This window comes from Takifugu flavidus, chromosome 6 (assembly GCF_003711565.1).
Source record: "Takifugu flavidus isolate HTHZ2018 chromosome 6, ASM371156v2, whole genome shotgun sequence".
Taxonomy (NCBI): Eukaryota; Metazoa; Chordata; class Actinopteri; order Tetraodontiformes; family Tetraodontidae; genus Takifugu; species Takifugu flavidus.
This window is the reverse complement of record NC_079525.1, coordinates 412,306-434,935: the sequence shown is the minus strand read 5'-3', so window position 1 is coordinate 434,935 and position 22,630 is coordinate 412,306. Positions and strand designations below refer to the sequence as shown.

The 22,630-nt window shown below is 46.3% G+C and overlaps 1 protein-coding gene and 1 long non-coding RNA gene across 17 annotated transcripts in view; one reads left to right on the top strand and one right to left on the bottom strand.

The window, feature by feature from the left end:
* LOC130527259 (nuclear factor 1 X-type-like) overlaps nt 1–22,630 on the top strand; it is a 77,440-nt gene that overhangs the window by 40,395 nt on the left and 14,415 nt on the right. For 9 of the 16 annotated variants that reach the window (XM_057035545.1, XM_057035541.1, XM_057035543.1 and 6 more), the window contains 6 exons: nt 19,119–19,181; nt 19,430–19,504; nt 19,625–19,748; nt 20,049–20,084; nt 20,354–20,481; nt 21,284–21,358. In XM_057035545.1, the coding sequence (XP_056891525.1) occupies nt 19,119–19,181; nt 19,430–19,504; nt 19,625–19,748; nt 20,049–20,084; nt 20,354–20,481; nt 21,284–21,358 (501 nt within the window). The remainder of the gene's footprint in view (nt 1–19,118; nt 19,182–19,429; nt 19,505–19,624; nt 19,749–20,048; nt 20,085–20,353; nt 20,482–21,283; nt 21,359–22,630) is intronic. The other 7 variants (XM_057035544.1, XM_057035539.1, XM_057035536.1 and 4 more) reach the window with 3 other exon arrangements.
* On the bottom strand, nt 396–2,854 carry LOC130527268 (uncharacterized). Its single transcript, XR_008950974.1, has 3 exons — nt 2,754–2,854; nt 1,899–1,999; nt 396–1,191 (listed from the first exon to the last, which is right to left on the bottom strand). It is a non-coding gene; the product is annotated as an uncharacterized LOC130527268 (long non-coding RNA).

Below are 22,630 nucleotides of genomic sequence, written 5' to 3'. Positions count from 1 at the left end.
TATACCTAATTTGAGCTGATTTGATTAAGCTAAGCTGACTTTTTCCTCATCCAAACATAAGGCCATGGCACATTCAGCTGTAGCAGCGGTCTGGTATTTATCTGACCTGGCACAAACACACGGCTGGGAACATGTGGCAAAGCCATATTAGCATTCGACGCTCTGCCCTCGCCTGTTTTTCCTTTAATAGCAGATTAATTGATTGGTGTAGTATCTGAGCTCTCTTCTGTCCTAAAGCCGCTTAGATACCAGGGTACAGCAGAACATCCAGGGATTGTGTATTTGGTACATGTAAACGGCCTAAATGAATGGCATTTATTGACTGCGGGGGGCAGGGATTGACCAAAGGATCACCACCTTATATATTCTTTAATATTCTTTTATATAAATACGTCTTACCATGTGAAAAAATAGACCAAACAGATGCAGCTGTGCATGCGCGCTCCCAAAATCACGCAAACATGGTTGTGACAGTAAACACAGTTTAAATCCACTGAGGGATTACAAATCCACTTACAGTGGGTCAACGTGAATATGTCGGCTTTAGGTCCCCCGCTGATCCTGCTGCCCTTTCACACCGCTTCATGTTGTGCGAATAACGAATATGAGCGTGATGAATCCTCAGGGGTTGGAGACCAACTGTCCCGGCAGCTCTGTGTCTGTGCGCTGCAACCGGCAGTAGAGTAGAAAACACGCCGCTTTGGACCTTCCCTTGGATTATTGTGGGTGATAAAAAGGAGTATGTCATATGGATGAGTAATGACACATATGATATTGACTTAAATCACATCTGTTTATGTGATTTCATCTTTCTTCGCTCCCATTGGACCTCTGCTGGTTCTTGGAATGAGCCGCGGCATGGCCTGCCAAAAATAATCTCTTATTTGCTGCTATTTACCTAAATCTGTCAAAGAGGCAGTGTCGGAACACGCGCTGTTATGGTTTCCATCTTTTGCCTCTGGTGTGTACGTATACGTGTCTACACAAGGACCAGCCAGTGTGTGCGCTGGCCCATCGTGCCCCCCCAGTATTGGTGAGAGTCACACATCTTTAACCCAAGGACACATCCTTTTTCCCCCCACACTAGCAAGCGGAGCCAGGGAGCTCCGAAGTGTGAGGCGTCTCGGTACCTCTCGCTGTGCAGGAACCTGGCAGACGCCGAGTTCATCTCAACGTTTCTCTGTGTGAGACCTGAGGTTTTTGGAGAAAACACTTGACTTAGAATCTCATACACAAAGAGAAGAATAATGGTATCTGACAGGGATTTTGGAGGGATTTGTGTGGTTTGGACCTTTGCCTGCGTCTGATGAGCGATGTCATTTTCCTCATGTGAGATGAGGCAAAGGGGGAGAGTGATTGGTCAAAGAATGCGAGGCGAGCGGATGCCAGGCAATTGTCAGTTTACACGTCCTCGCCGCTTTTCTCCATTGTGTGTGCATTCTAAATTCTCCATATCTGTTTCTTTTCATGATTTCTCCCAATTTCCTCTCCATTTTATCTCTTGTTTTTAGCTTTGGTGTCAAACCACTTCTAGCCTGAACAGAGTTTCCAAGAATGTATTAATAAACCTGCTTTCCAGATGGCAAATACCTCATCACTCATGTGAACACCAGTCTGCACATGTGCACGCACACACAATCTACCTGTCACAGCAACGCAACCACTTTACTCATAGAAGATAAAAAACATTACCCCTCTGGAGCTGATGGAGCTGACACAAAACTTTCACTGTGTGATGGAAAAATGGACACCATCTGTCAATACTGTCTTGTGTGTTACAGTGAATTATTCCCACACAGCCTGCAGGCTGCTGCCCTCAGATTTATCTGAACGAGACGTTTCACATCAATCCCAGGCCAATGTACTCGTTATTACTGAAGTAACTGAGCGTTCAGTACCTGCCCACAACCCCCCGCAGGTGTGGGATTTGAGACGGTGCAGTTACAGAATGAAGTTGTCTTCCATAAGAGCGTAGAGGCTCAGGAGTCACGTTTCAGTCCTGTGGCAACCACAGAGAGAAAAAAACAGATTATAGCAGAGGATTTTTTTGTCAAAGAGGAAAATAGGGAGGGCGGTGGTAGCTCAGTCTGTTGGGGACTGGGCTAAGAAGCGGAGGGGGGGGGCTCTCGGTTCGAAGGTGCCAGAACACCCTCAGAGCGCTGCTGAGGTACCCTTGAGCAGGGTACCGAACCCACAAATGCTCATATTGGGCCCTGCCATGAACTGGCAACCCCTCTAGTCTACCCTGCCTTGTGCACCCGCCCCGTGACCCCCAAAGGGTTAAAGAACTCAAGAAGACAAAAGAAAAGGAAAATCCCCATTTGAGCGTTCGTACCACATACTCAAATATTACCTACTAACATTCAGAAGTGGAAAACAGCACTGGCCGTCTATCATCTGATCACTCCCCTTTAGTATAACATCTATTTCCTGTAATCTCTCGTTGGTCCCTCTGGCTGTTGAGTTTCTTCTCCACTGTGGGTTCAAGGCCCGGCTTCAAACTTGTACAAGAGTCTGAACCGCTGTTTGACTGGGTCAAAGCCACTTGGTGATCCCCCACCCCCCCATCACTACTCTTTGTGTTTGGCTCTCGCTTTTCTGCCCCTCCCTCTGTGCTGGGATTAAGGATTAAAGAGCTGTGGCTGTATCAAAGGCTGGGCACCACAAAAGTTAATGGTGCATCACATGTACACACACTGTGCATGTGTATTACACACAAATATGAGAGAAAGGTCCTGTAACTTGAGACTTACCAAGAGGGCTGGAGGGTGGTCCAAGAAGAGCAGGAGCGAAAGTGACCTGTTACAGAGGGTTTAGAGTTTAGTAGAAAGTAAATATTTAAGTTTTATTGAGTGTAACTCTGCAGAATACTTGCGGGATGTTTGTAGTTTAAATAGGCGAAAGCTAAACCCACTTTCTCACTCCAAATTTTGATGTCACGCATGAGGTCAGTGCGGTACAGGGACACACGTATAAAGCATAAAAGAAAGAAAGAGTTTCACCTTTGGGAATGAAGCATGTGCAGAAACATTCCAAGGCTTGTTTAACAGGTTGCTGGTTCCTGTTGCTACACTCTTAGAAACAATGGCAGCTCTATTACAGACCTGACAAACCAGTCTGTCCCCTGAGGTCAGCCCAGACAAAAAAAGAGGAAGAGAGAAAAAAAATAGATAGATTGTACAGATGGCTGGAAAAAAGCAATCAACAACAGACCTGTGAGAAAAAAGCACGGAAGAGTTTACATACAAGACAAGCAAGAGAGTCTTCAGCGTTACGTCCCTGTTACAGGTTCACAGGAAGAGGTTGCCATTGTCCGACCGGCCTCCTCTGAAAATCCCGATGTGTACCTGTTTGTGGCTCGTGCACGAAGGCAGCGAGCTGTGTGGTTAGCAACTACATGTTTATGTCTGTCACTGCTCTGTAATGTCTGCTCCTCTCCAGCGTCTTGTATGTCAGGAAGTGAACAGCAAGTGTTTTGTTCCTGTCTGTTTGACCCTGGAATATACAGAGCCCCTGCAAAGACAGCACCTCTGCTTGGAACAAGCCGCCTCTGTGTTTTCCCTTCTTTTTCTCTTTCTCCATATCCTGCTTACCACGTCTCTCCAGGAAACGCTCCTCCTCCCTTCCTTCCTCCTTTCCTCCCTCCCTTCTTGTTGCTCCTGTCTGGAGCTTTATCACTTCTCCGACTCTTTCCTCTTTCAGTCTGTCTGCCAGGATGAAAGAGTCATTGAGGGAGTAACTGTGATGTAGAGTCCTGTATGTGCATAATTGTGCCTTTGTGCCTCTCAATGTATATCAACTATGTCTGTGCGAGTGCGTCTTTGTGTATGTGATTCAAATTCTGGTGTCTGTGTGAGGATTCTATTGAGTTGGAGCAGGTGGGACTCCAGTCTTGCTACTCAGCCCATCCTGCTGGGTCAGGCAAAGGGCGGCCTGACATACAGACGCCCAGTGTTAATGTCAGCTAGAGTCAACACACGTAGATGGCTGATTCTACTAAACAGAGGTATAGAAGATAAATCAACTTCTGTGTGTCTTCAGTGTTAAACCAACACGACGTTATTTCCTTTAATCCTCAGGTAAACAAAGTGCATATTACACACCCAAAATTGGCAAACTAGTGTTTGCAAAAGTGTTACTGGCAAAATAAAAGGTGAGGTTAAAGAAACTGTGTCCGTTACAGCAGAAGCAAAGAATTTCCTTGCCATTAATGAGGAAGAAAATTCTATTGTGCCGTGTAATGTGGAGTAAGGAAGGTCCTGATGGACGTTCAGATAAAACTTCCAGGAACAGTGAGACTACTGTCTTGGGTACAAAATAGATAAGCTTCCACCTTGTAGTGAGAGGCAGCCAAGCAGCACACCCCCCCCTCGTTGTTGGCAATGTTTTTGTGAAGGAATAAGGACAAAAAATGTGTTCTCAAAAGTTCCTGTAAATCATTACTCAATTTCTTTCTGGACAAAAATAATGAAAAACGTATTGAATTTAGAGGAAAATGCAAAGTGGACCCGACGTGTTTCCTCTTCTCTCCCCTAAAACCTGTCGGCACAGGTATTTGACGTGTGTGCTCGTTAATGTTGGGCCCTGGACGTCGGTGCTAGTCTGTTTGAGGGCCTCTTCCTGCTGTAGAAGTTGAGAGGATTGGGTCTGTTTCTCTCTGCTGGAAGAGATGCAGCATTTATGTGAGAATCAGTGTCTGTATGTGAACATTGTAAATGAAAATAAAAATCGGTGCGTTCAGTAGAAATAAACCTCCTGCTGCCCCCCCCCCCCCCTCAGCATAGGCATCTCTTTTTTGTTTGCTTCCTCGCTGCCAGGCTTAATGCTCGCGTTCAGCTCCATTTAGGCAGCATGCGTGAAAATTTGCTAGGGGATCTTGAGGGTTTTGTGTCCTTGAAGATAACCAGTGTGTGGGAGGTGACAAAGGTATCATAAGCCATTTGAGTGCATGCGTGTTTCTGCATATGTATTATTGGAGTGTGGAGCGTGCCTTTAAGTGCAGGAATAGATCCCTGACAAATGGCGGCGTGGAGGGCTGCGCATCTGTCAGCGTTGTTTGAAAAGCCAGAGAAGAGTTAATCTGAGTGAGTCACTCCACCTTGTCCTTGATCGTCTTGGCGTCTCGCTCTGTCTGCCGTACACCGCTGCGCCCGAACAGCCGGTCCAACCATGTTCACTAGACAAATATGATCAAAGTTAAACTGGAAGGGTTAGAACGTAAACTCTGGTTCTGGTAGAACACCACAGAGTGGCTGTAGCAGCGTCTCGGCTGATCCCAGGCAGAAGATTTCTCTGTATGACTAAAACTCTGGTTGAAGTCGGCTCCATAGTGTTTCTCCATCCTACATAACCTTCTCTGGATTTTCTGTCTTGATGATGATCAGCTTGGCCCGTCATCAACACCACAATTGCTCTCATTATCATCCCTACATCCTGGCTAGTTCAGGCAGTAATCCTCCCAATAGACAATCCCTGATAGCCCAGATTCACCATTAGCTTGTCAATAAGCCCAAATAATCACTATCAGCTATTAAGGAGCTGACAGATCTGCAGCTGTTGGCCAGAAAGCTAATAATAAGCCTGCAGCGTTAGCTCCATGCATCCTGGCTGAGTCGGTCAGCCTGAGCTAAAACCATCTGACACTGGCTTATTGATCACGCACATTGATCACAACGCGTCAGCGACTGAGGGCTGAAACACTCGTTTGACGTGGACTCAAATGCAAGTGAGGCACACGCCCCAAATATGTGCAACATTCCTTCTTCCTTACACTTTCCTTTCTGGCTCTTTTCCCGTTCCCATTTCCCCTGAGAGAGACAATCAGTAAAGGCGTCAGTAATTTCGCCACAACCCTCCAAGTAGATTACATCACCGCCTCTGTTAACCGCCTCATTGCTATGTTGATTTTATACAGTCTTCTACTTTATCCTGAAACACAGACGGAACCTCCCCCCCCCCCCCTTACATAATTACATTTTGATTATTTGTAATCCCTCTGCTTTCTTCTTTCCCTGAGCATTCCCAGAGGTTAACTCGGACCACGCTTGTCTTTGCATATTGTTGGGTCGTACAAACTTTTCAACTTTGCTTGAAATACCACTTGTGTTTCTCTGAAAGACGGCAAAGTTAAGTTGTGAACACCTAAAGAGGCAGAAATGAGTTGGATGTGGAGAGCTGCGATGTGACTGAGAGGGAAAAGTGAGTGGGAGGAGAATGGAGGAGAAGGGAATTGTTCATTTTTCACTACCCTGTTTGAAGGCCGCGGAGAAGCGTAATCAGATCGTATTAATGCAGCATTAAACCTTCCTTCAACACCACTCATTAAAAGTGATTCTCGTTAATACTACAGCACCTGTGCCTCTGTGAGCGAGTGTGTACGTGTGTGTGTGTGTGGTGTGTGTGTGTGTGTGTGCGCACCTGCGCTTCCACGCGTCATTGTTTCACTCTAATTCATGCTGCATACTTTCCACACTTGTGTCATTGGGCTCAGAAAGTGATGGAGTAGATCTGAACTGGTGCGTGGAAGGTTCCCCACTTCAGTGGTGGGAGCATGTACATCCATCCCATCATATGCATCAGGTTGGACAGAGGACAGTGGCATGATGCCATGCACTCACATACTGAGCCAACACACATCAGGCCATGGGCTCTGTCTGTCTGCCTGCCTGTCTGTCTGTCTGCCTGTCTGTCTGTCTGTCTGTCTGTTTGCCTGCCTGCCTGTCTGCCTGTCTGTCTGTCTGTTTGCCTGTCTGTCTGCCTGCCTGCCTGCCTGCCTGCCTGTCTGTCTGTCTGTCTGTCTGTCTGCCTGCTTGTCTGTCTGTCTGCCTGTCTGTCTGCCTGTCTGTCTGTCTGCCTGCCTGCCTGCCTGTTTGCCTCCCTGCCTGCCTGCCTGTCTGTCTGCCTGTCTGCCTGCCTGCCTGTTTGCCTCCCTGCCTGCCTCCCTGTCTGCCTGCCTGTCTGTCTGTCTGCCTGTCTGTCTGTCTGCCTGCCTGCCTGCCTGTCTGTCTGTCTGCCTGTCTGTCTGCCTGTCTGTCTGTCTGCCTGCCTGCCTGTTTGCCTGCCTGTCTACCTGCCTGCCTGTCTGTCTGCCTGCCTGTCTACCTGTCTGTCTGTCTGTCTGTCTGCTTGTCTCTCTCTATACATATATATGTTTAGCTACTTTAAAGTCAAAGTGTCATTTTTCAGCTCTTTCTTGCAATAGTGAGGTGAAAAGTGCATTAAAGAGTCACTATCAAGTCTGCAGTCCAAGTGTGTGTCTGTGGTGATGAATCCTTTATTTTACCAGTACTGGTCTCTCGTTGTCCGTTTGTGAAGGTCCTGACCATAAAAGTGCAAGCGGAGCAGCATAGCCAAAGATAAAGTTAACGCATTTATCGGCTTAAAGGAGACAGCTGAGATATTGATGCCTCACTAGAAAAAGACCCATAAAAACAGAACTGAATGGGACCAGACTAATGATGTGGTTTTTAGAGGATGTCCAATTCTGTTAAAGAATCAAGCATCCATGTCACTTTGTGAACATCGTCTCACATGGATTTGGCATCTTTATGCAGTTTTTCAGAGACAGAGGAGGTGCTTCGCCATAGCAAACTGCATGTCAGAATTTCCAACGTGGCGTCTCCGACCCTTAGAGATCTGGCGGTCTTCCCACAGCTGCCTGACGGTCTCTCTCCCCGGTCTGGCCTCGGCCAACCCTGAGCAGCTTTACGTGGGGGTTTGGTGATGCTTTGCTCCACATCAATCCAGACCAGACAACCAAAATGCCTTAAAATGAATAAAATCCCCACAAATCTGATAGTGCAGGCTTATGTTTCACAGTGGGAGCTGGAAGGAGTTTAATATATACTGTAAAGGAATTCAAGAACACATGATGGAAGCAGAGGAGACAAAAAGAACAAGTGATTTAGAGAAAGTGGTGGCAAAGTATCACGTAAGGAAAACCGCATTTTTATCGCTTTACACCGATTTTTCTTTCTCTCTTTTTCCATTTCGCCGCGCGTCCGTGCCGTATCTCCCCTCCCTGTTTCTGCTCCCCTCTTCCATCATCCCTCACTCATCCATCCATTCCCACTTTGTCTTCTCCCTCCCACTCTTGGTGAGTTACCTCAAGTAGACCTTGCCTTCCCTCATTGTTTTTCCAGGGAAAACTGACTGCTTTTGATTAAGACCAGGGCCCCGCTGTAATACCGCAACCTCCCGTTCAAACACACACACACACACACACACACACACACACATGCTGGCATGCTTGTACTGAGGACTCACCAACATGATTTGTTCTAACCTCAACCTAAACCCATTTCTGGCCTTAACCCCAACAAATGTCCTTGCTTTGCCAGTGAAATGTATATCCTTATAGTTACCACACCAGTCTCGCGCACAAGATTACTGTTACGCAACTGAGTGGTTTGGGTCTCGCAACCAGCGAGCAACCAGTCTGCCTCGCTAAGACTCGTTAGATGTCGCTTTCTGGTCTGCACACGGGAACTGTGATGGTCCGTCATCACTGTACAAACACTCCCAGGTGCTGCGTTGGGAGGTGAACATCAGTGCCACATGTTAGCCAGCTGTTTGTCGTCCCTTTGGGGGGTGGGTGTTGGGGGGATTCAGCCGCTAACTGACAGGTGAGGAACCCTGGGGCTTTGAGCCACAACACAGCTGGCCTAACTCAGATGGAGGGGGGGGGGGGGGTTCAGCCTGCGTTGCTGGGGTGTTTTTGAGGATTCTACTGTCTGAACCAAACTGGATCTGGTAGGTTTTTGTGAGCTGGTGTGAGAGCAGATGGCAGCAGGGTAGCGTCTTGTGTCATTTATTCTGTTATTTTCTCCATTTTTTTTCATGTTTCTTCTCAGAATTAACTTCAAGTTTCAATGGAATTTTTATCTCTACTTTCAGATCCTTCCCTGCTTTCTGTTTTGCCCTCTCTTCTCCCTTCCTCTCACTCTTGATCTCCTTCCTTCCCATGTTGCCACTCTTTCTCCGGTTCCCTCCATCTCCCCTTTTCCACATAAAGCTGTTTTTCATAGAAGCCCATGCAGCCTGGAATAGCATTCCCCCGGGCACTGCAGGGTGAAACACTAGACTTTTCTGAGCCCCAGCCAAACAGATGCTGGTTCTTGGAGTCCCACCAGAAACAAGCCTTCATGCTTCTCCCTTTTTTTTACTCTGCCTCTTTCTCTCTCTGACTTTCATGCGTTTAGTCTTTTCTTCCTGGATTATGCCCCTGATTCCTACTCTCCCCTGTTCTCACCATTTCCCAACACCTCTTGCTGTCTAATTCTCTGTCCATTCTGAGAAGGGCAACATCTTAGTGTCCTAATCTGTGTGTCCGAGCGATAGTGTCTGGCCGTGAAAGTGAGCTCAGACATCCATTACAGTCTCTCTGTCAGGTGCCCCCAGCTTCCTGTGGCATTCTGGGTAAAAAATGGGAGTTTTTATGTGGCCATTTTTCTACATTCCTTCTCTCATAATGTCTTTATGTCTCTCCTCAGCATTCTTTACCCATCTCATGCCCCATTTTATGTATTTATTTTCTACATTTCAGCAGAACATGCTAACCCCCCCCACACCCCCCCACACCCCCACTTTCTCTCAGTCCTTCCTCTGATTTTTTTCTCTCTGCCTGTCAAAGTTGCTTACCCAGTCTTTAAATATGCTTGAACCGAAGGACCCCGTCTGTTACGTAAACGGTGTAACAAAGACACACATGTGCTTTCACATATGAACGCGCCTCCTGCCTCACACGTGCAGCGTGCTCAGCGTTGCTGCTGTAGGGAGACCGTCAGCTTCTCTGGTGCTCACGGGACGATGCAGTGGTTACAAGAACTGCCAGTCAGAAATGAATCAAAGCTTTTCTCTCTGAGATCAGCACATTTGTGGCTGGGGAAGAAGACAAGTGTCTCCGTGGAGGCTGATTTGACGACACCAGACAGCAGAATGCGCCTTTAAATAATGCTGCCCCATCTTTTCTGCACATGTGTCGGTGGAGACGATGGTGAGGGGCTTCACGCCTCTGAATGAGGCCTGTCTCCGGGTGACGGCGTTAGTCGGGCGGACTTTTGAAGATTCAGATGGGTTTCATTTCAGCTCCACCAGCTGTGACAGCACAAAACAAAACTGCTTAAAGTTGGAATTTTCTGGATGGAATTAATGAGGGGTAAATGACTCCAGCTAAAGTTTAGTAATACTTTATTTTGCTTCATGATCCTCATACATATGGTCCCACACAAAAAGCCATTCATGCACTCAACCCTGTGAACCCTTGGGTACGTAAGCCTGTTATAAGGTTATGTAACATATTATGGGGGGGCTGCACCAGGCATTACATCACTGTTAGATTACAGAGGATCAGGCTCGCACAATCTCAGGTTCACTGCACAGACACATTGTTTCTAATCTCTGATAGTGTTCATTATTTCTGTGGCAAAGAGTGCAGTCCTGTCCTGATTGTTCAGCCTTATTCTCTGTTTTGTGTTGCAGAAATATCCGGTCACCAATTAAGCCTGCATTGCAGCGCCCGACCCAATGCCAAGGCTCTGTTCCCGTCTGAGGAATTTGCTGTTGTATGTGCAGCAAAGTTGGGATATATGAACAGAACAGAGCGTCAGCATTTCTAGAAGCTACGCTTGCATCCATCGTCCTCGCTAAAGAGCAGCTTCTTCAGCGTTAAATGCCAGATTAATAAGACGTGTAATTAAGGTTTATTAGCAACCCACATTTTTGCAACTCTTCCCAGCAGCACCTCTGGTTTGTCACATGAAGGTGTGGACAGCTGTGCTGCATTGCTGTTAGAGTTAGAAGACCGATCAGAACCGTAGCAGATCCCGATATGTTGAGCTGGAGCGGCGCTAAGCTGAGCCTGCAGCCTCACATCATCTATGGAAAACCCACAAAACTGTCAACTTTTCTTTTTCTTTTTAGAATAACACTTTTGCTGCTTTTTTTTTGGAGTATTATACATAATGTGGTAAAAGACTGGTCAGATCTGCTTTGGCAGGATTTAGATCTGGGGTTATCCTTCATTTAATTGATTAGGGTCATAGACTGTGTGTGTGTGCGCGTGTGCGTGTGTGCGCGCGCTCTTGGCGACATGGATTGTAGGGATGATGTTTGCGATGATTACGATGAGGACACGTTAAGTAGGATGGACTTACAAGATAATCGGGTGCAAAGTGGTGAGGTTATCTTCTTATATAAAGACGTACGGAAACACGCGTATGACCGATCAATGTATGATTGATAACCTGATTTATGTGTAAACACTTTTAGTTAGAAAGAATAATAAGTATAACAGGTTAATCATCTGTTAAACTTTGTTTTAATCCACTCAGATGTTGTTGGTGCTCCTGCTAATTGATTCTAAACCAAAATTAAAACAACTGAATTTTATTTTCTTTTATAGGTTTTTTAGTCTCCTTTAGTATAAATGACATGGGTGAACAACATGTACATATATGACTTTTCTGTCAGATATTTGGCTTTGAAGGTACCAGTTTTTATATTGTTGCAAGATGCAACATGGGAGCTGCTAAAATGATGATTTTAAAACCTAAATGTCGAGAAGCAAATGGTTCTTCTTCTCGTCCTCCATCAGAACAGCAGCGCCTGAACGCACAGACGCGACATTACAGACACAAACGCACTGGTGAATTATTGACATGTCACAAAACAAGCAATCATCAACTTTGTCAACCTCGTTAAACTTTGTTTTCATTGGCTGGTGCGATCAGACGTGGTGGCTGCGATTGGCCAGCGCGTCCACTCCCGTATGTGCACACCCGTATGTACACACATGCACATTCAAACAAACAGTTTGCTCTACTTCCTGCATAGAGCTGTCTGGCTGGCAGCGACTCAAACTGCAGAGTGCCAAAGGGTCAAAGGTGACCACTGCTTGGCAGCACTAGTTTCATGTGCTTCCGCTAGTGTGTGTGTGTGTGTGTGTGCGTGCGTGTGTGTGTGTGTGTGCTGTCAAAATGACAGCATGACCCCTTTGATCAAGTTTGCTCTCCTGGAGATGTCTCCCATATATTTATACGATATAATAATCCCTTCTTATACACTTTACTCTCGACTTGCCAGCCCCCCCCCCCCCCCCCCGCTAGCGTCATCGCTCCTCCTTTTCCTTTGATCTCCCACCCTTCTATCCCTCATACTTTGAGCCCTGCCTCCCTTCTCTTGGCACACATTGACAGGACTGAGTCACTGGGATTGTTGGTACATCCCAGTGAGACACATCTTGTGTAAGTGTCCAGCCCTCTGTGTGCACTCCACATGTGCACGTCAGCAGGGAGAAGCAGTGCCTAATAACTACTTTGTCACCCTGTGAATCACTAATGCCCTTTTTTCTTATAATGAAGAAAAAAAACAATCTTCGACTGAAAACAATTTGGATTGTGGCCGTCTTTGCGTTCCCCACTGATCGTTATTTTCACTTGCATTCAAATTGGGTGAAGTCTTTCTTTCCTTTCATCTTTCCATCTCTCCTGAGCAAAGAACTTAAAGAGATTTTATATAATTGGGTCTCTTGCTTTGCAGTGCATCACATGCACCCAACTGAATTTCAGAGCCATTGTTATATTCATAAAGTGAAGAGTTTACTCTAAATTTTCATTGAAGTGTTCCTTGGGGGGGGGAGACTTGGCTTCAGGAAGTATGCTTTTTATCACTGTTATCTCAGTGGTGCTTTAGGAGAAGTTGGCAACCAAATTCAATATCACTCTCTGTGCGTGTGCGTGTGTGTGTGTGTGTGTTTCTGTTATCAATGTGTCCTTGGCTGTGCAAGTGCTCCAGCAGTATACTAGTGTAATTTACTTTCTTTTATGTATCTTTTGAAAAATTCTTAGAGTCTGGAAAATGAAAGAGCAGAAAAAAGTACTTATAAAACTTGTGTGTGAAAGAAAAAATGAACATAATGCTCAAACAAATGTGTTAAATGGAGACGGTTCTGGCGTGAGTGATGTCTTTAAACAGAATCTATGGAACAGACAATGTTGGGAATGGGTCCAAAGTTACCTTGAAGCATCTGCTGTGTCTCACTTTTATAGCAAGAACCGGGATCAAGACAGGATAATCCAAATCTCACCGGGAGCTGAATGTTCCCTGGCTTTACGTTTTATTAGACTGACGAGTCTGCTTCAGACTGTATTAGGCCCAATAGCCACTCGGCACCTTTCCACACAGTTTAACCCAGCTACTCTTAAAAATATAGACTTTGGCGTCTCCTCGGAAGTTGTTCCTTGCTGGCATTTCAAACAACAGGAAGATGGTCATCGTACGTCTTTTCCCATCTCCCACAGCATGTGATGCATGCGCTCCCTTCCAATGCGCCCGTCTTTCTTGGATGTTTTTGTGTAGAGAGCGTTGAGCCATAAATGTGAGGATAAGGTAAATATGAGTCTTACTGTCAGGGAGATATTAGACTCACTCGCTTGTTTAGCACAAACAGCCAGTGATCGTTGAACAGAAAAGTCTTTTGGAGGTTATGTGGCTCTATGCTTGATATCAATTATATAGAACAATCGGCGTTATTTTTATGTTTATGTTCATTTAAACATATGCATGTACAGTTCATACATGTGCCGGTTTAATTCCTGTCTTTCTCTTTATCCTTTTTTCCACCTTTCTGCTCTTGGACTGCTTCTTTCTGCAGTTCAGAGTGAAGTTTGCTGCCAAGTTTGGCCCTCTTGCTTTATTTGCGTTTATCCATGCCTTTAGCTGCCAAATATGCGCCACCTAGTGGCGATAGCACCATACTGCAGATAAATGTGTAGACGAGAGCAAGCGTGCCCTTATTGCCCCCTCTTCTTCCTCCTTGCTACACCCTCCCCACACTCCTCCCTCTCTTTCCCTTTCCGGCCTTTGTGCAGCTCTATTTATTTGGGCTGCAGTGAGTGGGGTTATGCAGACACACTGGTCTGACTTCGATTGTGCCCCTGCCTCAGTTGTCGCCTTAAAGCTGAGTAGCGATGGAGGTTGACAGGGTAATAATGCTGGTGTCAACACCACTTACAGGACAGTTATATCAGTATCAGCTCAGCAGGGGAACATTCACACTCTGTTAGGCTGGGTTGTGAACCGTGCTGAAGCTCTGAGTCTTAACTACAATCACACACACACACACACACACACACACCCTTTCGTGCACATGCTCAGGCATTGTTGACTGGGGATTACCTACCTATAAAACACAGAATCAAAGTGTCATTCGAAAAAACAGGTTAATCAAAGATCAGAGGTGTGCTCGGGGCATATGTAACTCGTTTATATAGCTAATTAACACTAAATTTAAGACTAAATTGAGATTTATTCTTGAATATTTCAGCGTGGATAAAACTGTTCTTTAAAGGAGCACGCCAGGGGGGTTGATCTTTGAAATTAAATAACTACTAGGACAAACATGAGGAAGTTGTTCTTGGATTTAATCTGCACAACCGTCTCCAGAACTGTAGCACATCAATGATGAGCCCATTTATCTGGAAATAAAAGTCCTGTATTATTTTATATTGAGGAAAACCCGAAATCCTTAATACGATCTATTATTGCCGAGGTTAAACCGACCTGAATTCAGCTTGAAAATGTGGAAAATCCTACACATTAATGAAAGGCTCATGTAACTTTTAAATTCCAAAATCAAAGGGTTACCGAGGAATTTCCAGGAAGACCACGTGTCTCCCAAATGTCTCCCTCATCCTCACCTTCTGACCTCTAGGGTTTCTGCCGCCACATCAAAGGTAACCCCCATCTTTAATCCCCCGCTCTTCTCCCGTCTCCTCGTCTTCCTCTCCCTCCGGTCCCAGCTCCTCCCTCCATCCCTCCCCACTTCCTCTCCCTGCATCTCTGCTTCCTCCCCCCCCCCCCCTCCCCTCATCTCTCAGCATCCCATTCTCCTGGGTCTTCTTGCAATGGCGTAGTGCTGTTGGCAGAGCGTGGGCACAGGCGGCACACAGAAGGGTGCACAGATGGGCAACAAGCTGTGCGGGGCGGCCAGGCACACCTGCTCCACACACACACAAACACACACAAACACACACATAGAGACTTACCATGCCACCTTATCACACAGGCTGCCTGCTGGCCTGCCTGGGACTATTTTACACACTCAAACAGAAACACACAAAGACACTCAGGCGCATACATTCAGTTGCAAATCCATCCCATGTTTGGAGGTTTACTTGCAGCGTGTTTACTATGGCAACGGTGACGTCTGCACACCTATAATGGATCACGTGACATTACTACTCTTTTTCCTTTCTATTACAGTTCAAATCGCTTGCTTTGAAAATAACAAACGTTCGGAAAGGTCACATTCACACTTCACCACGTGGGGATGTGGGTAGCACTTTTTGGAGAAGGGCATTAGTGCACACACACACACACACACACACACACACACGAGAAAGTGCCAAGAAAGACTTCGTAGCACTGAAACAGAAATATACCCTAATTTGACACAGACATAAATTTTTTTTTTTAAATGAAATATGTATATATAAAATAATAAAATAATATCCAATAAAAGAACTGACTGAACATCTGTGTGGGATAGTCGGGGGGATTAGGAGGTTTGGAACATTTTAAGCGCATTAAGGATTAAAAAAAGGTCAGAATGTTTAGCAACATACCGATAAACCTCTTAAGTGAAACCCAATTGGGAGGCTGCACCGCGTTATCCCGTGTTTTGGGGAGGAGAAGAGAGACGGGGGGAGCAGAGATGACATTTGCTCCAACAAGGAGGGAAATGTGAACCAACAGCCCGTGCAAAAATGTGTAGTTACACTCACACACTCATGTATCTGGACGCTCACTGGCTCCATGTGGCGACATCGTACATTAGCTCATTTTTTGTTTCAGTGGTGTGTGTGTGTGTGTGTGTGCGTGTGTGTTGTGTGTGCTGCACGGCCCCCCAAACGACCAGTAGTGCTCACACATCTGTCAAACAATGGGCTTCTGCTACTTCTACGTCTCTGTCACTTCTGGATTGGTTCTTGTTTTAAATCTTTCAACCTTCTGATGGTTTATTTCTTATTTCCGACCGCTGCGTTCCTTCGCAGGAGGTGTGTTCGTGTGTTATTTAGCTGCACCCTCGCTCCCCGCGACAGTGAGAGGGAGTTCTCAAACTGTTTTATACGGATGTAGTAATGTAGAACAACAGAGCAGAGTGACTTCAGATGCTGTCAGAGTCCAATAGTCCAGAACAAAACCTCTGTCATGCTCGACCTTCTGAACACGCAGGAATCAACCCCTGCACCTCCTCACTACCCAACCCCTGCACCTCCTCACTGCCCGACCCCTGCACCTCCTCACTACCCACCCCTGCACCTCCTCACTACCCAACCCCTGCACCTCCTCACTACCCAACCCCTGCACCTCCTCACTGCCCCACCCCTGCACCTCCTCACTACCCCACCCCTGCACCTCCTCACTGCCCGACCCCTGCACCTCCTCACTGCCCGACCCCTGCACCTCCTCACTGCCCCACCCCTGCACCTCCTCACTACCCGACCCCTGCACCTCCTCACTGCCCAACCCCTGCACCTCCTCACTACCCAACCCGCACCTCCTCACTACCCGACCCCTGCACCTCCTCACTACGCGACCCCTGCACCTCCTCACTACCCAACCCCTGCACCTCCTCACTACCCGACCCCTGCACCTCCCACTGCCCAACCCCTGCACCTCCTCACTACGACCCCTGCCACCCCTCACTGCCCCACCCCTGCACCTCCTCCTGCCCCACCCCTGCACCTCCTCACTCCCCAACCAGCGACGGTATTCCCCAGCTTTGTGTACCTGTAACAGCAGCGTTTAAACATTGATAAATCAGCTGAACCTTGTTAATAGATCGATTCAGTCGTTAGAGCTCACCTCGTTTCCACCTTCATCGCGTCACATTTAACTGGACTTTACGTCCGTCCGCGATGGCAACGATCTGAAGAGACTCTAAATTCCATCGTACACTTCAGTCAAAGCCTTGGATCTTGTAATTATTTGTGCTATTACAAAGTCTGTGACCCTGTTATTCAGTTAGTCTTCCAGAGGTCCAGCAGGTTTGGGATCGCTGGTGTTCCCACCGGTGTCGCAGCTTCAGTGCACTGTCAGGGTCGCTGTTCATCCCAGAACAAGGTTGTTTAAGGGAGTTCTTTGGGGGGTTGTGGGGGAGAGATAAGGGCCTGGCTGTGATGTTATGGAGCGGGGGGGGGGTTCGACAGATGTAAGCTGCAGCTGGCAGAGCTCCGACACACACCTCCTCCGACTAACCCCTGTCCTCCTCACTTTCCAGCCGTGTGACACCCTGCTGAACTCAGCCCCATGAAGCAGGAGCGGTAACTAAGGCCTCAGCCAAAGAGCACGTTGGCAGAAAAGGGTCCTTTTCTTACCCGGACCTCAGGATCAGGAAGGAAATAAACGCTTTCCGGACAAATACCTTAAGATATTGGCCCACAGAGGATGTGGAGGATGACCATATATGTTGGTGTTGGTTTTCATTGTGAAAATTAAGAGATTGGATTCACTTAGAAAACTGTGATTCTTTCATATTTCTACCTTGAACATATGTTTTGTTTCCCTGACAGTCAAATAGAGTTGTGGCAGCGATATAGTTTAAATGTAGGTGATATGTGCAAAAGTAGCCGTGTTACCAAGCAGGAGTCCAGTATAGTATACTCCTATAGTACACTCCTATAGTACTCCTATAGTATACTCCTATAGTACTCTATAGTACCCCTATAGTACTCCTATAGTATACTCCTATAGTACTCCTATAGTACTCCTATAGTACCCCTATAGTACTCCTATAGTATACTCTATAGTACTCCTATAGTATTCCTATAGTACTCCTATAGTACCCCTATAGTACTCCTATAGTGTACAGTATGTGTGAGGGACGTGGTGTTTGTGACTGCAGACACCGCTACGATAAAAGTATGGCGCTCCTTTCTTCAACAGCTTTCATTAGGCATCATATGTTTACTCTCGGTGTGTATTTGAGTGTTTGTCCATGTATGAGTGTGTTGAAGTCTGTGTGTGTGTGTGTGTGTGTGTGTGTGTGTGTGTGTGTGTGTGTGTGTGTGTGTGTTTGAAACCGTCTGGGTGCATGTGCAGCGGGGGCGCAGCCTCATATGTTTGGAGTGAGTGCCGTCAGTTAGCTGGAATGTGGCGCTACCGCCAATGTTAAGATGGCTGCCAAGCTCTAAGATGGCTGCCAGGATTACACCCTACTAGTGAGAAACAGAGTAAGTGATTCTGCATGAGGAGCAAAGAAAAGAAGCTCTCTTTTCATTTCAATACTCGTTCTGTTTTCCGCTCTGGCTCTCTTCTGTCTTGTATCTCTCTGTGGATAAGCGGCGCTTCGTAGGCAGCGAGACAGGTCTGTTATTGTTTCTGCTTAGTAATCTCTGGCTTAGTATGGCTGCAAGGCAAGTGCTGCTGGCTGGAGTCTATGTGCTCTCTTATCACCTGCAGCTAGCAGAGAAACACCTCCTTTTAGCTAGCTTACAAGCTATTGACAACTTAGTAGCTTTAAATGGCCAGTTTATAGTATTAGCCACTACACCACACCTGGCAAGAAAAATGCACTGATTCTTATCAGGGACATACACACAATCTCACACACACACACACACACACACACACTCACATCGATAGATAGATGGATAGATAGAAATAATAGATAGATGTGTGTAGACACATCTTATAGTATGATGAAAATGCTATTCAAAGTTATGTCCATAAAAGGATTACAGCAATGACACAGAGAATAACAGATTGAGGTTCATTTTCAGTGTGCATGTGCGTGCGTGCATGTGTGTGTGTGTGTGTGTAAGGTGCTCTGTTTATGCAGAAAAAATCCCTACCAGCAAGAAGGTATTAAATAGGATTAGGGCTTGGGATATGATTGTGTGGTTAGATAGTAAATAGCATAGCAGAACACAATAAATCATTGTACATTAAGTCAGGAGGACAGAGGTAGATGGTGGGAAACATTCCTAGATGGAAATCATGTACACACAAATAGAGATGTACACACAAAAGGATGTACTCTGTAGCCAAGAAGAGCCTTTATTCTTCAGCAGGAAACATTTCATGGCAAACTAAACTCTTATTTTCCTTTTCTGTAGAGTCGGGACAGTCAGACAGTTCCAGCCAACAAGGGGACGCAGACATCAAACCACCACCCAACGGTAGGTACACACATGCACACAGACACACACATGCATACATGGATGCACACCTACTGTCCAAATGCTGTCACATTTGCATAATAGAATTGATTTCATCAATATTAATCAGTATGAATATTTAGATGTTGCTCCACAAACAAAGTCGCAGATTTCTTCTCCTTTAGATCTTTATTATTCTAGAAATTTGGTGATTTTGTGCTGTGAGCAGCCTGTTTGTGTGTCTGAGCACGCACTCTTTTCCTGTGCAGGTCACCTGAGTTTCCAGGACTGCTTTGTCACATCGGGGGTGTGGAACGTGGCTGAACTTGTCAGAGTGTCACAGAGTAAGAGAATATCTGTGGATAATGAGTTTTAACAGTGCCAGAACGCTAAATGACTCATCTGTGTGTGTGTGTGTGTGTGTGTGTGTGTGTGTGTGTGTGTGTGTGTGTGTGTCCCATCAGCTCCTGTAGCCACGGGAACGGGCCCGAACTTCTCACTGGCTGATCTGGACAGCAGTCCCAGCTACTACAACATCAACCAGGTCGCTCTGGGGCGGCGCTCGCTCACCTCCCCTCCTTCCACCAGGTACGCCCTTTTAACCACAATAAACCATAGGCAGAATAAAGGTCCAGGATGTGTCGGCAGCTATATTCACCACGCGCTAGTTGTATTTTGGTACGTAAATTTGTGCTTGCTCAAGGGCAGGGCTGCAGTTAGTTCCCATTATTATGGAGCCGCTCTTCCCATATATGTGTGTGAACCCCTTTGGGATTGCTGCCCCCCCCCCCCCCATTAATGTGAGATACCTCTTTCTGCTTTTTCCCCTTCTGTGTCTTTCCTAACTTGCCTGTTTGCTCTTATCTCTGTCATCTGCTGTCACTTTAGGTCTGAGGTGGAGTTGTACGCAAACCTTCCACGGAGGTAGTTATCACTTCCAAAGACATAATCTAAAGACAGAAAGCCTCAGGGCGTGTGTGTGTGTTGGTTTCTCCCTTTTTCTCATGCTTTTTCCTGATCACGTTACACACAGCAGACTCTACAGCTATGATCGTGCTAGCTACAACACTCATTCAGACTTTGGTGATTCTGTGTAGCAACGGTGCATATTTCTGCATTTCTACAGGTAATATTTCATTTAATGGACGTTCCTCTTCTTTGTTTCCTTCCACCTTCCATCTTCATGGCGTTAGCTCCACCAAGAGGAAGTCATTAGATGACAGTGAGCTGGAAAGTCCCACCGATGACGTTTTCTACCCGGGACGCTCACCAGCTGCCAGCTCCTCCCAGTCCAGCGCGTGGCCCAATGACATGGATGCAGGTAACTCCTTTGCTGGTCACCCCCCCCCACACACACACTTGACCCCACTCTACCAAAGTCCAGTTTCAGCTGACTTCATCTCTCTGCACCTCCTCCGTCTCCCATGGAATCATCACACCATCCATAGAACCCCCAATAGGCACTCACACCCAACCTGACCTGCTAACTATTGGATAAACAACTCAAATATATAATATATATAGTGACCCACTGGACCCCCAGTGTAAAGGTCTGACCAAGTTTAGGTGTTACACAATGAAATTAGCATGCTTGTTATTTTGGCCTTTGTAAACTCAATGGAATAGTTCTCATGCTGTGATATCACGCTGTGCGATTCTGTCTGAAAAATATCACAGTGCTCCAATTTAACCAGACCCCAGAAAATTGAGTTTATCATGGATCAATTCTGATGCATGTTGTCCACCAAATGGCTCCAGACGTTAGACATCTAAATGCCAGGATGTGAACCAACAGCTGAAAGCAGCTCGCACCAGCCAGACTGAGCTTTTATGTCTGTTTCCATTGTTTTGGCAGTAAAAAGCACCTCTGTGATTTCGCCTTGGACGTTTCCCTCAGTAATCCTACCTCATCCTCCAAGATTAACGCACCACAACGCCATCACCATTGTGATGGGTTCACATATGTCTCATGCTCACCTTAAAGCGTCATGCACAGTTCTCACTTTTAATATTTCCATCATTCACTTTCTACCAGTCTGTCTATGTCTCTCTCTCTCTCTCTCACACACACACACACACTCTTTCTCTGTCTCATTGTTAACAATACCCTTCTCCACTTTCAGTGCAGCACCATTTGGCGAGTGTGCAGGAGCGGAAGATAAAACATGAAAACGATGGCGTGCAGTTTCCTTACCATGGTTAGAACAACATCGATTACACTTATATACACTTGCTGTTTTTTTTTCAGCCTCTTTTTAGCTAATTTTGTGTGTGACTGTGAGATTTATGTATATGGACCCTTTGTGTGCGTGCAGATGTATACGTATATATACACATGTGTATGTGTGCACACTTACACACACGTGTATTTATATATATACATACATACATATATAAGTACTGTGTAGTGAACTTTTTTAAACTGCTCATGAACAAATTTACATTTTGTGACTGTTCCAGTGAAACACATTTGTGGGCACACACACACGCACACACACGCTACCCTCCAACCCCCCACATATACAGTTGTTCACACTTTGATACACATGCTTATTAGGTTCTCCACCTTAACAGGTGTTCAGGTGCCTTCCTTTCCTCCTTCCCCCCCTGTCTCGCCGTCCCTCCCCTGCTTCAAATCCCTCATTAAGACGCTTAACGTCTGCGGATCAGAGGTGTAAAACCATTCCTCCTGCTCCCAAGCACTTCCTGCAGCCCCTCATCCCTTACGCCTAATTGAGAGAGAGACCCAGGCGGGGATGGAACCCGTCAGGGAAGGGAAACGTAGGCAAGCGGAGGGGAAACCTCAGAACGGGGAGAGACGAGACTAGACTGTGCTCAGATGGCGATAACTGGTGAGAGGGACGGTGCAGCAGGGTGTGAAATGCCAACATCTCCACTTCGGCGTCGCCTCAAACTAGCCTCGCTCGCCCGAGCCTCCGAGGCTGCTGGTCTATTTAGCCGTAAAGGTAATTAAGAGGCTGTTAATTAGAGGCACAACAGAGACGGCTGCAGGCCGTGCGCACCGGAGCCTCCCTTTCCAGGGTTTCCTGTTTCTCTCGCACCACAGTTACACTTTAAAGTGCACCGCAAACAACTTTGCACACCTTCTAATGAGGTTGGCAAAGAATGCTGCTGCGTGGCAACCGCTGCCCAACTCATTTACGACCTGGAAAACACAAATTAGGAAGTGTAACCCGTTTGTAATTATCAGCAAACTTTCTATTTAAACGTCACTAACGCGGCGCTTCACAGTTGTTTTATTTTGTTAAAGAAGTCGATTCACTTTTCCCACATTAGATGAAACCAAGTATGAATACGTGATGTAAGTGTGTGTCTGATCCCAGCTGCCCCACTCATCTGGGGATTCCTGTTCAGATGTGGGTATGTTCACAAGCAGCCCCTCTCTCCCCCCTTCTGGCTCTCTCTCACACACACACGCACGTGCACGCTCACACATACAAATAAAGAGC